General features: G+C 38.8%; 1 protein-coding gene across 1 annotated transcript in view; it reads left to right on the forward strand.

The window, feature by feature from the left end:
• The first annotated feature begins 1,249 nt into the window (after positions 1 to 1,249).
• The window catches only part of lmbrd1 (LMBR1 domain containing 1), a 39,818-nt gene continuing 26,229 nt past the window's right edge, over positions 1,250 to 14,838 (forward strand). Inside the window, exons 1-5 of the mRNA XM_027174421.2 lie at positions 1,250 to 1,402; positions 1,876 to 2,052; positions 3,017 to 3,080; positions 10,162 to 10,259; positions 11,264 to 11,331. Coding sequence (XP_027030222.1) covers positions 1,343 to 1,402; positions 1,876 to 2,052; positions 3,017 to 3,080; positions 10,162 to 10,259; positions 11,264 to 11,331 — 467 coding nt within the window. The 5' untranslated portion in view covers positions 1,250 to 1,342. The remainder of the gene's footprint in view (positions 1,403 to 1,875; positions 2,053 to 3,016; positions 3,081 to 10,161; positions 10,260 to 11,263; positions 11,332 to 14,838) is intronic.

The raw sequence follows: 14,838 nt of genomic DNA on the forward strand, positions 1-14,838 counted from the left end.
ACACACACACACAAACACACACACACACCGTGAACACACACCGTGAGAGGATTCCAAATTCCTATTGAAACATTTGGATTAATTATAATCTATGTTGCGCTTTTCATTGACAAAAATAATAAAATGTTGTATGGTGCAATTACTCTTTCTCATACCCAAACCTAGCCTGAATAAATAAAAAATTATAAAGCATTTTCCTAAGATCATTGTTGCCAACTTTGCTTAAATGTTTTGTCCAGTTTGGACTGGTCAATATCTCAGATGCTGCTATCAAAGTGAGATGCTGAAGTATATATGGTCAAAAAATATGTGGACATCACAGCCACATGTGCACCTTCCAGAAACTCTTGCTTGCATAGTTGGTAGCACATCTATAATATCCTTGTATGCTGTAGCATGAGGATTCCCATTTACTGAAGCTACATGTCCCAAAAGACAATGCCTCTGTACACAAGTAAGGTCCATAAAGTCATTTTTTAACAAGCTTGGTTTGGAAGAACTTGAATGACCTCACAAATGCTCTTGTGGCTGAGTGAACACAGACACACAGCCATGCTCTAGTGAAAAGCTTTAACAGAAGAGGAGGCGATAATAACATCAAAGGGGCACTAAATCTAGACTCGAATGTTCAACAAGCACATTAAGCCTTATTTGTATATTAAACGTTTATTTTATTAACTTCAGTTAATGTAAAAGTTGTTGCTTGATTTGACATAGTATGAATAGTAATACCATAAATATTATAAAGCAAAGAAGGTATAATGTGGCTAAAAGCTGACTTCACACGAATTACGTGAGTTCTGTTATTTATTTATTTGTTTATTTATTTTGTATTTTTGAAAAAAAAAAAAGGGTATTGATTTAGATTCACCAATTACAGCGATGGAAACTTGCACATGCCCACGTCTGTGTTCACATAGGCTCTCAGTAATTGATACTGTTTAAAGATCATAAGTGTAGATATATTAATTATGTATATGCTCTTACATACATTGCATGGCAAATACAAAAATATAGCTTAATTAAATAGATACTAAAATGTCCTTAATGCTCATTAATACTATACTACTACTACTACTACTACTACTACTACTACTAATAATAATAATAATAATAATAATAGTCGTAGTAATAATAATAAAATAAATCACTGTTAAACCATAGGGAAAAGCACTTCACAAATGCAATGTAACATTCCTTAATAAATATCAATATTAGTTACTTATTACTTTTTTTTTTTTTTTTTAGATTTTGTTGTGCAACTGCCTATTTATTCCACTTCCGTGTTTGAGTTTCGTGTAATTGATCATGTGACTGGGGCACCGTCTGTTGCAGGAAGTGGATGAAGATGGCGCTAACTGAATCCGTGTTAGGATGGTCTATATTCACTATTGTACTGTTGGTAAGAGAAGTATTTTTAATTAGACATTATATGCAGCGTTTTCCCAGTGTGTAATTGACCCTTTTTGGCTAAATTCAATTTGTCAAAGTTATATGTTGTAGGCGTATAATAGGCAAATGTTGGTTTGTTTACATTCTAGAGTTCCCTTGTTGGTCAACACATCGGCAATCTTTTCATTTTTTCTTACTTCAGAAATTCAACATTCAAGCTCCTGTATATATTTTAGATATATGTTGATGTTTACTACTGAAAGAAGGTTGATCTCATTATGCTTATTAGTCTACTACTATTTGCTAAATAAAAGCTTTTTGGTCAGTAGGACCTTTCAGTAACAGCAGTTTATTACCACTTATAAAGACAACTTATAAACTATCCTTTATGTTACTATTAAGAATTTATATTGTATTACATTTTCCCTTATTTTGGCATATACTAATTTGCATAGTTAAACTCTCTTTATCTTTAACTTTAAGGTTATTTTAGCCTTCTGCTGGGTCTACATCCGAAATTACCAGAGCCACCAGGAGAGTGAAGTCATCTCTACCATTACAGCCATATGTGCTCTGGCCATTGCACTCTTCACATCAGCTCTTCTCCCAGTGGATATTTTTCTAGTGTCGTTCATGAAGTATCAGAATGGTACATACAAGGTATGATAATTATTTTGGAAATTTCAGCATCACAAGCAAAATAGGGCAGCACCATTGGTCATTATAGACCAATTTTTTAATGCTTAAATAAATGGCAATATGAAACACATCCTAAACTCAAATTGGGGCTTTTTTCTGTTAGTTCATGTGCAGGTTGTATGGTGTACGAATCCCATTTAATGCCAATTAAATGCATAAAAAAGCAATAAGAAGGCATGCTGACTGTAGACATCTCAAAGCTGAAATGTTATTATTTAAGTAAAACCTTTTTTTTTTTAGGAATTATAGAAATTATAGGAAATATAGAATTTGTTTAGGTTTAAAATCACAAATTGTAATTACATTATGCAAGTAAATCTGAATTTATGTTATATGCAATGTTATATGTATATTAAATATTAAATAATTAACAATATACTTATTTCATAATTCTTATTTCCCCTCGCTATATAGTTATTATATACAGTGTTTACAAACTGGCTATGGATTACAACACCCAAAGTGCTGACTTTAAGATTCAGTGTATTTAGTTTTTGTGTAGTAATCCTACTAGGGGCTACCAGACCAGGACACTGAAAAGAATATTGATTTTCTTGTTGGACTAGCAATACAGCGTGCACTTTGACAATGTTTAGTGTTTTGCTGTTTTTTATGTGATATGAGACATATGAGCCGTTGCAATATCTGAATGCTTACAAACTAGTTGTCAGCTAAGCATCTAGCTGGAGCATTCAAAAATCACACCATTTCACACTGTACATGCTTGGCACCTTAATGCAGTGATGACACTGCAAACGCAGTTTTATAACCCTTGGTAAAAAGTGTGTTAATTTTTTTGTAAAACATTCATTAACCATGAGTTAAATGCAGTATTTAGATTGTTGATGACTCCTATGTATATATCTGCCTGGGTATATATACATTGTTTATTCCATTGTCATTATTTTTGTTTTACCAAATTCAGGACTGGGCTACAAGTAATGAAACAAGGAGGCAAATTGAAGACACAGTCCTATATGGCTACTACAGTAAGTAGCATATGCTAATGCAGACTCCACAACTAATTAATTCAAGAACCAGTGTGAAAAGAACATCGTCTATTAATCTTCATTTTGTTCTACCTCTTAAGTGACTCTGGAGAAATTGTTCATTATTTATTATTTAGTTATTTATAATAAATACATTTATTTATTTATTTATTCATTTTATAAATGTAATGTAAGTTAAATGAAGCCATGTCATGCCATACACACTATCCATTCTCAGGACACAAAGCTATTGAACGTCAGAGTTGGTGCTTGGCAAGTTTGGCATGCCCACTGTGGATATGCGGAAAACAGTGCATTTAGGAAAGTGACTTGCAGTGCTGCTCACTGCCTTCTGCATAAAATGATGATACAAAATCTTTACTTATATACATTAATTTGCTGAGAACAAAACTATGTGACAAAGGTCAATGGAAACCAAAATGATCAACCCAAATCACACTGAAAATCAAAGTAAAATATTGAAATTACATTGAAATTGATCAAACTTGAATTAATTTCTTTGCATTGTCAAGCACCAGGAGAAACCCAGGGCCCACTGCGCCAGTGTAAGGTCTGACAATGGCTCTGAGGATTTCATTTAACAGCAGTAATAGTAACTGTTGGCTAGCATGTGGAGGTCTTTGTGACCCTCCAGGGATTCTGCAGACCATGTTCCCCATGCCAGTTCCAGACTCTTTTGGAGGTCATTTTGTAAGGCTCTGGCAGTGCTCCTCCTGTTCCTTCTCGCACACAGGAGCAGAATCTGGTCCTGTTGCTAGTTTGTTGCCTTTCTATGGCCCTTTCCGTATCTCTTGAAACTTCCTTCAAACCTCCTTATGACAGCACATATGAATGTGCCATCCTAGAGAAGCTGGAATACCTGTGCAAACTGACTTTTATTGCAGGTATTGCCTCATGCTACAAGTAGTAACTCACTTGTTATGACAACTATAATTATCCATTCCCGCATATGCTTTGCATGTATTCTCTTTTAGAATAAATTAGGCAAAATGCACAGCTTATGTTTCTGAGAAACTAAAAAAGCTCTTGCATAAACAATACTCTTTGCTGTACGATTATTGAATACTGAGTTTCTACTGATTTCAGAGCATTGACACTCAAGAAATCAAGTCATTCTTTTATCTTTAGCAAATACTGTTATAGATGCTCTTAGAAAATAGAAAATAGAAAATTAATGCACACCTTTAGTGTCCAATGTGAATGCGAGAGAATTATACAAGTTTTAGTTGCATTAGGCTTACTTACATTGTCAGCTTTTGTTAATGACCTTCCTTCATATGTCTGTCTAGTTTTGGAAAGGAATTTTCTTGAATTTAAAACAAAGTATAATTCTAGCTTTAAATAATATTGTATGCTGCTTGCAGTAGAAACTGGAGATGTGGTGGTTAGAACATTTCTCTGTTAGAAAATGTCTTTTGAAAGCTACTCTCAAAGCAAACTTTCAAAACAAAAACAACATAGAATACACTGGGTTTTGGACAGAAACAGTGGTGCCTTAAGGCTCTGGTTACAACTCAGATGGGTGGTGTTCAAGCCCCAGCACCCAGACAGATAAGGGTCATTTTTTTTCTTCTTTCTCTTAGTATTTGTGTGGGGAAACAAAATGAAAAAAAAAAATATTTGTTTTTTTCTAAAGTAGTTCACTGGGCCATAAAATCCATGGCAATCCTGCTGGTGTGACTTAAGGAGGAGTGTTCTGAAGCACATAGGTTTTATTTCACATTCCGCTGATCTAAACATATTAGAATAAGGAAAGTAGTGTATTTAGGAGAAATGTGTTTTAAACCATCCTAGTTAATACTATTGTGAGCTACGATAGACATTTTCTAAAATAGTGTACGCTTGATAAAGTTTAAATATCTCATGATATAACTGGTCATTTATACTGGATGCATAAAAATACTATATATTTCTTAGGTAATAAGTGGTTTGGGATGCTTCCAGGTTTCTAAGACTAAGCACATGGTTATCAGCAATGACCACATTCTTTTTACGATTACAGGGTTATCAGAATAAAAACACTTTATTGTGCATATCAACATGACACAGAACTGAATACCAGATGAATTAGCAACGACTCTTCTATTCATCTCTTCTATTCTAACAATGAGTCTTTCAAATCAACCTATCATCAGTCTCCCCAGAGGGAGCCCTCACCAGAATGGTGAGCTCTGGTTCACAGAGGTTTGGCTTCTGACTTTCACTTCCATGTGCACGGGCATAAAAGCAAAGTGTCACACTTCACATCCACATGAAGTATCGGCAACCTACCAAGCCATTTTCTTTGTCTGTATTGTTTTCCCTACCATGCATGACCTATTGTTCTGTTTATTGTTTTGATCACATTGTTAGCCTAGCCCTTGTCTGTTTGTTTTCTTCGATAATGCTGTTTTGGTTTACAAACTCTTTGCCTGTTTTCTACGTTCATGAGTTTGTCTGTTGATTTGGATTGTTTGCTTTGGATTCTGTTTATTAGACTCTTAGGTTCATCAATATCTTGCGCATGGATTCCACCAACCTCTCATTATAGTATACTTCACCTCCAGCTCCCTGCTCTGTTAGCTCACCAAGAAGAACAGCTAGCGCCTTACCAGGAACAACTCGCCGCACTTCTAAACACCAATGCTAATCTCCTCCAAGCACTACATATTCCACCTTCTTCCAGATCAGAGTCTTTATGCATGGCATTACCCGAAAAATTCTATAACTCAACCGATCGCTGTAAAGGAGTTCCTCGCCAATGTAAGGCATTTTTAAATCAGCAGTCTGAGGCATACCAAGTGGACACAACGAAATGCACGTTTCTTTTAATGCTCCTCATCAGGAGAGCTCTGGACTGGGTGGCTGCAACAATAGACATGGATGTGCTGGTACGTTCCTCTTATGCTCATTTCACACAACAGGTCCGAGAGGTGTTCGAATGTCCAACCGGTGGACAGGACATTGCAATTCAAATAATACAACCCCCCCCAAGGTTCTAACTCTGCTGCCATTTATACAGTAAATTTCCACATGCAGGCCATGCAGAGTGGATGGAATAACGCTGATTTGAAGGATAGGTTTTGGAAAGATCTTAACCCCAATTTTCAAGCAGCACTTGTGTGCCATGATAAAAACCACTCTGACACAATACATCATGCTGGCCAACAGGCCTCCATGATCACAGCCACTGCTGGACCTTCCCACCATCAAAGTTTCCTTGCACATAGGGCAGACTCTAGTGTCCCCAGAGGAACGTCAACAGCGGATGTTCAGGTCACTGGTGTGCAACCTGTCCTGCAAAACCCACTCCAATGAGCTCTAATCCCTATCATCTTAGCCTACACATACCTGCACTTATTCATAATGGTGATTCTATGTATCATGTCTCAGCTATAATATTCAATTCAATTCAATTTATTTGTATAGCGCTTTTAACAATTCCCATTGTCTCAAAGCAGCTTTATAGCGGTATGGAAACAAAAGAGAAAAAAAGAAAATAATTAATAATAATAATAATAATAATAAATAAGTATAAATAAACTTTAATTGTATAATGAATATATACAATTAAAGTTTAAATTAATAAAAAAATAATTAACTTAAAATTTTAAAATACTATATATCTATCCCTATCCCCAATGAGCAAGCCGGAGGTGACGGCAGCAAGGATGATATGAGGAAGAAACCTTCAGAGGAACCCCTCTAACTTCCTTCTATGTGGAATACGACATCCTTGCTACCATGCTGGAAAATGACAGCACAAACAGACTTTGATGCTCTCAAGCACAGACTCACCACTGCTCCCATTGTCTCTCAACGCAATGGGACCTCGGCCAAGATCCACCCATGTGCATTTTTTTTCCAAAAAGCTAACACTGAGGCTTTCCATGCTTGTGATGCTATGTTACTTGTGATTTACACAAATCTATTTCATGGTAACCTATGGGCCCAGATCCTAGAATAACAAAGCAAACGAGCTGTCGCCAATCATCTATGTGTGCTTGATTATAGCACACATACATTGAGACATCATGTAGGAAATACAAAGGACTGAACTAAACAAACATCCACTTTGAATGCCCACCCACATTGCATTACATACCCACAGACCTCAGACTGTGCACACTTTAATGCGGTGGCCATCAATAATGACTAATAATAAAATAATAATAGAGAATAACATCAAAGCCTCCGTCATATGTGCCCAAAATTGTGCCTGTCTGCAGGACACCTAGAACCACTCCAATACCACAGACTTCAGCAACTTTTAAAGGTTTTATGACAGTCCTCGTAGCTGTAGATTGATTCTCCAAAGCATGTAAATTGATTCTTTTAAATAATGTACCTACATCTATGGAAACTGCCAAAGCACTTTGAATTATGGCATTCCAGCGGACATTTCAGTCAGACGAGCACAGTTTATGTCAAGGGTCTTGAAATCCTTCTGCAAAATACTGGTAGTCAACATAATTCTATCTTTGGGCTAGCACCCCCAATACAACGGACAATCAGAAAGACTAAAACAAGAAATACGAAGATATCTACAAACTTATTGCAGCTATGAAGAACGCTGGAGTGAGTTTCTCCCATGCCCTGAATACGCCTAAAATTTTTTCATCTGTACCTTAACCTCTTTATATCTTGCGCTTGAATTTTGCTGACCCCTTATTACAAATATTTTGAGCAAAATTCTTAAAAAAAAGTCTCATGTTACTATCTTTTCTAATTTTTTCTGTATTTCTTTGAATTTTGTTGAATTAACTATTATTTTTTTAACTATTTTAACTAACAGTGATCTGTGTGAAGCTGGTTTTATGGTTTGTGGATTTTTATGGTTAGTTTTCAAATGAATACTCACACCAAATAGTAAAGGTGACTCACAGCAAGTCAGAGCACCATGGCTTTGAGTATATGAATGTAACATTCAAGTTTCATCTTCATTCTATGCTGCATGCATTAAATTGCTCCCTGTCCTGCCTGTAGGTGGAGATCGAACTTCATCAATGCCACTACAGTGGTGCTCCAAATAACTATAATTTTATGGTGATATCTTTAAAAAGTGTGATAGCCCTTCTTAATCCTATTCATGTCAAACTTTTTGGGTTTTGATTGACCAGTATTTGATTTTTTTCACTATTATTTATTAGTGTGTTGATCACCTTTGTTTATGTATAATGTCATATATTTTGTTTTCAAATAGCTATAATGACTATATTTGCTGCTGTGTAATGCATCCAATTCCTTATGATTAATTTTTTTTAAGTTAAAAGTGACCAAAGTACACCCACCATTATGTGTTGAGAGACAAGAAATGTGCAGATGAAAGCAATGATGCCACAAATAGGCAACTCTCATCTTCCTATTTCTTATGCTATAATAGCTACTATCACCTATGAGATGTATAACCACTCTCACCTTGTACTTTCCTGCATCTCTAAGGAATCTTGAGTAGCCACTTCCTTATCACTCAGGATCAAGATTGTTATATTTACCAAAGCCAATTGCTTATATATAGCTCACATCATTTATTGTGCTTACAATCAGACAAACACAAAGATAGGAAAGTAAAAATCGGAAAAGAATATGTTGTATACAATAATTTAACGACTGCTATGGTGAGAATATAGGCACCTGCTACCAGAACTCAAAGATTTAGCTAAATCTATCATTTAAGAGCAGTGTCACAGTATAACAGTTATAAAACATATTATATATCTTATCAATTATATAATAACAGTGCTTGTGTGTTTTAGTTTCTTGAGTTTGGGAGTAGATTGAATCCAAAAATTCTAAAATTTATATGGTGAACAGAGCTCAATATGAGAATGAGGAGAAGTAGCTTGAATTCACAGGGAAGCCAATGGTGTAGTATAGCCAATACTGACACCTTGATATATACACTATGCAACACATGCAACTAAAATCACCTTGAGGGGCCCAAATGTTGTGTGGTTGTACTTGAGATGCTGTTCCGGTATTTAATTCAAGTTTTGAAAGTTTGATGGTTGTATATTGGAATACTCCAATATATTGATTGTATACTCCCCATCACACTGAATGGTTGACACCAAATACTTAAAAACCTCTTGACCTCAGCCCCTTTTAAACTCACTGTTCTACTTCCCTCCCTCTTGTACATACACATGTATTGTCTTACTATGACTGACTTTAATTCCTCTTCTTTCAAAAGCAGACCTCCACCTTTCCAGGTTTTCCTCCACCTGCTCCCTTCTCTGACCACAGATCACAACGTCAAGCTTGAACCTCTCTGTCTGACCTACAGAACATCTCACTGCTGTTATACTCCTCTCATACATATCCTGAACTACTCTGACGTACTTCTCTTCCACTCCTGACACCTTCACATAGTACCATAACTCATCTCTCCGCACCATGTCATATGCTTTCTTTAAATCCACAAACACGCAGCTCCTTCTTGACTATCTTTGTACGTCTCCATGAACATTCTCAGAGCAAAAATTGCATGGTTAGTTCTCTTTCTGGGCATGAAGCCATACTGCTGCCATAAAATATCCACTTCCTTTCTTAGCCTAGATTCTACAAATCTTTCTTATAGCTTCATTGTGTGTCTCTTAGTTGCTACAAGTCTGCACATCACCCATTGTGTGGCTCATAGTTCCTACAAGTCTGCGCATCACCCTTGTTCCTAAAGATCTAGAACTCTTCTCCTCCATTCCTCAGGCATCTTCTCACTCTCTAAAGTCCTACTGAACATCATGGATAGAAACTCCACTGCTGTCCTTGGTTTTATACCTTAACCTCTGCATCGAATTAGTTATCGGTTTGTTGTAAAATGTACATATCAAAATAAATGGAAATAAGTATGGAAGTATGGAACATTCAGTTGACTGAGTTGGGAACCTTACATCTGGACTGGTTTACACACTCAGCACTCTCTATGACCTTCTAGTGTAATCATTGTAGCAGGGGTAATGTTTAATATAGCTTATGGTGTTCTGCTTTTGTGCCAGTGTTGTTATGACTCACTTTAATGAAGCCCTAACATCCAATTTCATGCCTAAAAGAGATCAGTGACTTTGAATTTTGAATTTTACAGCTCTGTACTCCATCATCCTCTTCAGCGTCTTCTTCTGGATTCCATTTGTTTACTTCTACTATGAAGAGAAAGATGATGATAACACCAACAAATGTTTGGTAAGATTTCTGCCTCAATTGATGGGATCTGTTGTTTCCTAATCTGAAATGATAAGAAATTAGTTATGTAATAGAAGGATAGAAAGTAGGGAATTATGCAGATACAGGTCAAGAGCTTAAGTTAATGTTCAGACAGTGAAGAAAAAGACTTTAACCATTGTTGTTGGTACTGCATGGGCTGGTTGGATTATTTCAGAAAATGCTGTAAACATCCTGTTAGTGGGAGGTCTACAGGCGGATACAAACTGTATGTGAGAGCTCAGAGAATTGCTAGACTGGTTTGTGCTGTCAGGAAGTCGAAAACATACAAGATGTTGTGTGTGAAAATCCCAGGAGTTCATTATTTTTGAAATATTCAAACTAAAACCCATCTTGTACCAACATTTTTACCACGATCTAAGCCATTGTGAAGCCACACTTATTCATTCAACTGTTTAATGTTATGTTTTTCTTTATGCTGATGTTTGAATAATATTACCCGGAGCTCGTGAATTGTATCTCCATGTTTATTGTATTGTGATTCTGCCACATGATTGGCCTATTCAATGAATGAATGTGTAAATGTAAAGTAAACAGTGAGTGTACAACAGGCCATTTTTTATCATCTATATTTTATTTTCATAGACACCAAGAAAATGAATGATGCAATGATTTGTATAGACTTTGATAGAATAACTCAATTAGCTAAAGCCAATTAGTTAATTTAAATAGATAGTAGCAATAATTAACCATTGTTTAACCCTACCCATTGTTATCCCTACAGTATAGTCACTTCAGTCCTGCCACAGGGCTACTTTAGCTCGGCAATGCAATCACAATTACATAGTTTATTAACTTAGATTTTTAGTTAGCAATTCAGAGATAAAGTTTGCTCTCCTAGGTAAAGATTTTTAAGTTTATTTTATACAGCATGTTCATGTCCAGTTATTTCAATCGCTCGAGAAATTCTCAAAATCAAAATGCTGTTTTAATTTTATGCAAATTAACAACCTCTTTCATTACAGCAAGCAAAAAATGCAGTGAAGTACACAGTTGCATTTGTCATCATCTGTGCTGCGCTTCTTTTGATTGGGTATGTCAAAATAACCTTAATCTCTGCATGTGGATTTGTTTGTAAGAGTAGTTTGTGTGTTGGCATCTATTGGGTGTTGATCTTTTTTTTTTTTTATGTTTCTTCATGTAAAGTTTGAAATTTTTAGTTAGTTAGAAATTAGTTCGTTAGATACTTTGAGCACCACTTAGGCTTGAGACAATAATACATTAGATGATGTACAATAATCAGCAATATAATTTTTTATAATAAAAAGCCTTTATTATTTCTACACATTACATTACAGCACAGTAGAAATCTTTTCTTCGCATATCCCAAATTTGAGGATGGTAGAAAAGTGCCCTCAGTTGCTTCACCTGCAACAGATGGCACAGATCAGTCAGTAAGCTTTTCGAAAGTGGCACTGCCTTGTGGTATCTGGTGGCGTGGTCTACGAAGATTATCAAGAAGTCAAGAGTCAAGTCAAGAAGCTTTTTATTGTCATTTCAACCATATATAGCTGTTGCAGTACACAGTGAAATGAGACAACGTTTCTCCAGGATCAAGGTGCTACATAAAACAAAGACAGGGCTAAGGACATGTAAGTAGTCTTAGCCACATAAAGTGCAAATGTGCAACCTGGTGCAAACAGTGCAGGACAAGACAAGCAAGACAGTGCAGGACAAAAGACAGTGCAGGACAAAAAACAGTGCAGACATTAAGTTACAAGACAATACAAAAAGTACAAAAAATGCAATACACAAAAGACAATAAACAGTAACAGAAACAGCGCCGACCGACCGGTGTAAATACTGAATGTTCAAACAATATTTTGTGCAGTAAAAGAATGAACAGCAGCAGGTTCTTAGCAGCAGGTCCTTTGGATTATATATGGAGTTGTGCAAAAAACAGCAGATGACTGAGATATTGTCCAATATGTGCAAAACAGCAGAAAAGTGTGCAAAACAGTGTGTGTGTTTTGTGAGGGTCTGTGCAGTCCATACAGATGATGTGTGTGTATGTTGTGCTCAGTATAGTACAGTTCGGTTATTGAGAAGTCTGATGGCTTGTGGGAAGAAACTGTTACGCAGTCTGGTCGTGAGGGCCCGAATGCTTCGGTACCTTTTTCCAGACGGCAGGAGGGTGAAGAGTGTGTGATGGGTGTGTGGGGTCATCCACAATGCTGTTGCCTTTGCGGACGCAGCGTGTGGTGTAAGTGTCCATGATAGAGGGAAGAGAGACCCCAATGATCTTCTCCGCTGTCCTCACTAGCCGCTGCAGGGTTTTGCGATCCGAGATCGTACAGTTCCCAAACCAGACAGTGATGCAGCTGCTCAGGATGCTCTCAATGGTCCCTCTGTAGAACATGGTCAGGGTTGGGGGAGGGAGATGTGCCTTTCTCAGCCTTCGGAGGAAGTAGAGACGCTGCTGGGCTTTCTTGGTGATGGCGCTGGTGTTGAGTGACCAGGTGAGGTTCTCCGCTAGATGAACACCCAGAAATTTGGTGCTCTTGACGATCTCTACAGATGATCCGTCGATGTTCAGCGGAGAGTGGTCGCTCTGTGCTCTCCTGAAGTCCACAACCATCTCTTTAGTTTTGTCCACATTCAGAGACAGGTTGTTGGCTCTACACCAGGCAGTTAGTTGTTGCACCTCCTCCCTGTATGCTGACTCGTCGTTCTTGTTGATGAGACCCACCACGGTCGTGTCATCGGCGAACTTAATAATATGATTCGATCTGTGCATTGCTGCACAGTCGTGAGTCAGCAGAGTGAACAGCAGTGGACTGAGCACGCAGCCTTGAGGAGCTCCAGTGTTCAGTGTGGTGGTGCTGGAGATGCTGTTCCCGATCCGGACTGACTGAGGTCTCCCAGTCAGGAAGTCCAGGATCCAGTTGCAGAGGGAGGTGTTTAGTCCCAGCAGGCTCAGCTTCCCAATCAGGTGCTGAGGGATGATTGTATTGAATGCTGAGCTAAAGTCTATGAACAGCATTCGTACATAAGTGTCCTTATTGTCCAGATGGGTGAGGGCTAAGTGGAGGGCTGTGGTAATGGCATCGTCTGTGGAGCGGTTTGGACGATACGCGAACTGTAGGGGGTCAAGTGAGGGTGGTAGCTGGGTCTTGATGTGCCTCATGACGAGCTTCTCGAAGCACTTCATAACTATGGGTGTGAGTGCAACGGGACGATAGTCATTGAGGCAAGACACTGTAGAATTCTTTGGGACAGGAACGATGGTGGTAGTTTTGAGGCACGTAGGAACAACGGCGCTGCTCAGGGAAATGTTGAAGATGTCCGTAAAGACATCCGCTAGCTGTTCCGCACATTCTCTGAGCACCCTGCCAGGAATGTTGTCTGGTCCAGCAGCCTTCCGTGGGTTAACTCTGCATAGAGATCTCCTCACGTCGGCCGTGGATAGACAGAGTACCTGGTCGTCGGGACGAGGGATGGTCTTCCTTGGCGTAACGTTGTTCTGTACCTCGAACCGAGCGTAGAACTCGTTCAACGCGTCTGGGAGGGAGGCGTCGCTATCACAAGCAGGTGAAGTTGTCTTGTAGTTTGTGATCGCCTGTATGCCCTGCCACATGCGCCGGGTGTCACCGCTGTCCTGGAAGTGGCTGTGGATTGTCTGGGCATGTGCACGCTTTGCCTCTCTGATGGCTCGGGACAGTTTGGCCCTTGCTGTTCTTAGGGCCACCCTGTCCCCTGTTCTGAAGGCTAGGTCCCTAGACCTCAGCAGAGCACGCACATTAGCATTCATCCACGGCTTCTGGTTGGGGCGTGTAGTGATGGTCTTGGAAACGGTCACGTCATCAATGCACTTGCCGATGTAACTGGTCACTGCTGACGTGTACTCCTCCAAGTTGACGGAGTCGCCGTTGGTTGCAGCCTCCCTGAATATATTCCAGTCAGTGCACTCAAAGCAGTCCTGAAGAGCAGAAGTGGCTCCTGCTGGCCAGGTTTTCACCTGCTTCAGAACCGGTTTTGAGCGTCTGACGAGTGGTCTGTATGCAGGAATTAGCATAACAGTGATGTGGTCTGAGTAGCCGAGGTGGGGGCGGGGCTCCGCACGGTACGCGCCGGGAATGTTTGTGTAAACAAGATCCAGCGTGTTTTCACCTCTCGTAGCAAAGTCCACATGCTGATGGAATTTAGGGAGCACTGACTTAAGATTTGCATGGTTGAAATCTCCGGCGATTATAAAAAGTCCGTCGGGGTGAACATTCTGTAGGTCGCTAATAGCGCCGTATAGCTCACTTAGCGCCTCTTTAGCATTAGCGCTAGGAGGAATGTAAACTCCGACAATGTAAACAGTAGTAAATTCCCGTGGTAAATAAAATGGTCTGCATCTAACAGTCACAAACTCTACTGACGATGAGCAGTAAGTAGAAACAAGCACAGAGTTCTTGCACCATTCCGTGTTGATATAAACACACACACCACCACCGCGAGTCTTACCGCAAAGAGCTGCATTTCTGTCGGCTCTAAATGAAGTTAGCCCGTCCAGCTGAATGGCGGCGTCCGGAACTCTGTCGCTGAGCCACGTCTC

Source organism: Tachysurus fulvidraco, chromosome 7, assembly GCF_022655615.1.
Source record: "Tachysurus fulvidraco isolate hzauxx_2018 chromosome 7, HZAU_PFXX_2.0, whole genome shotgun sequence".
NCBI classification, from domain to species: Eukaryota; Metazoa; Chordata; class Actinopteri; order Siluriformes; family Bagridae; genus Tachysurus; species Tachysurus fulvidraco.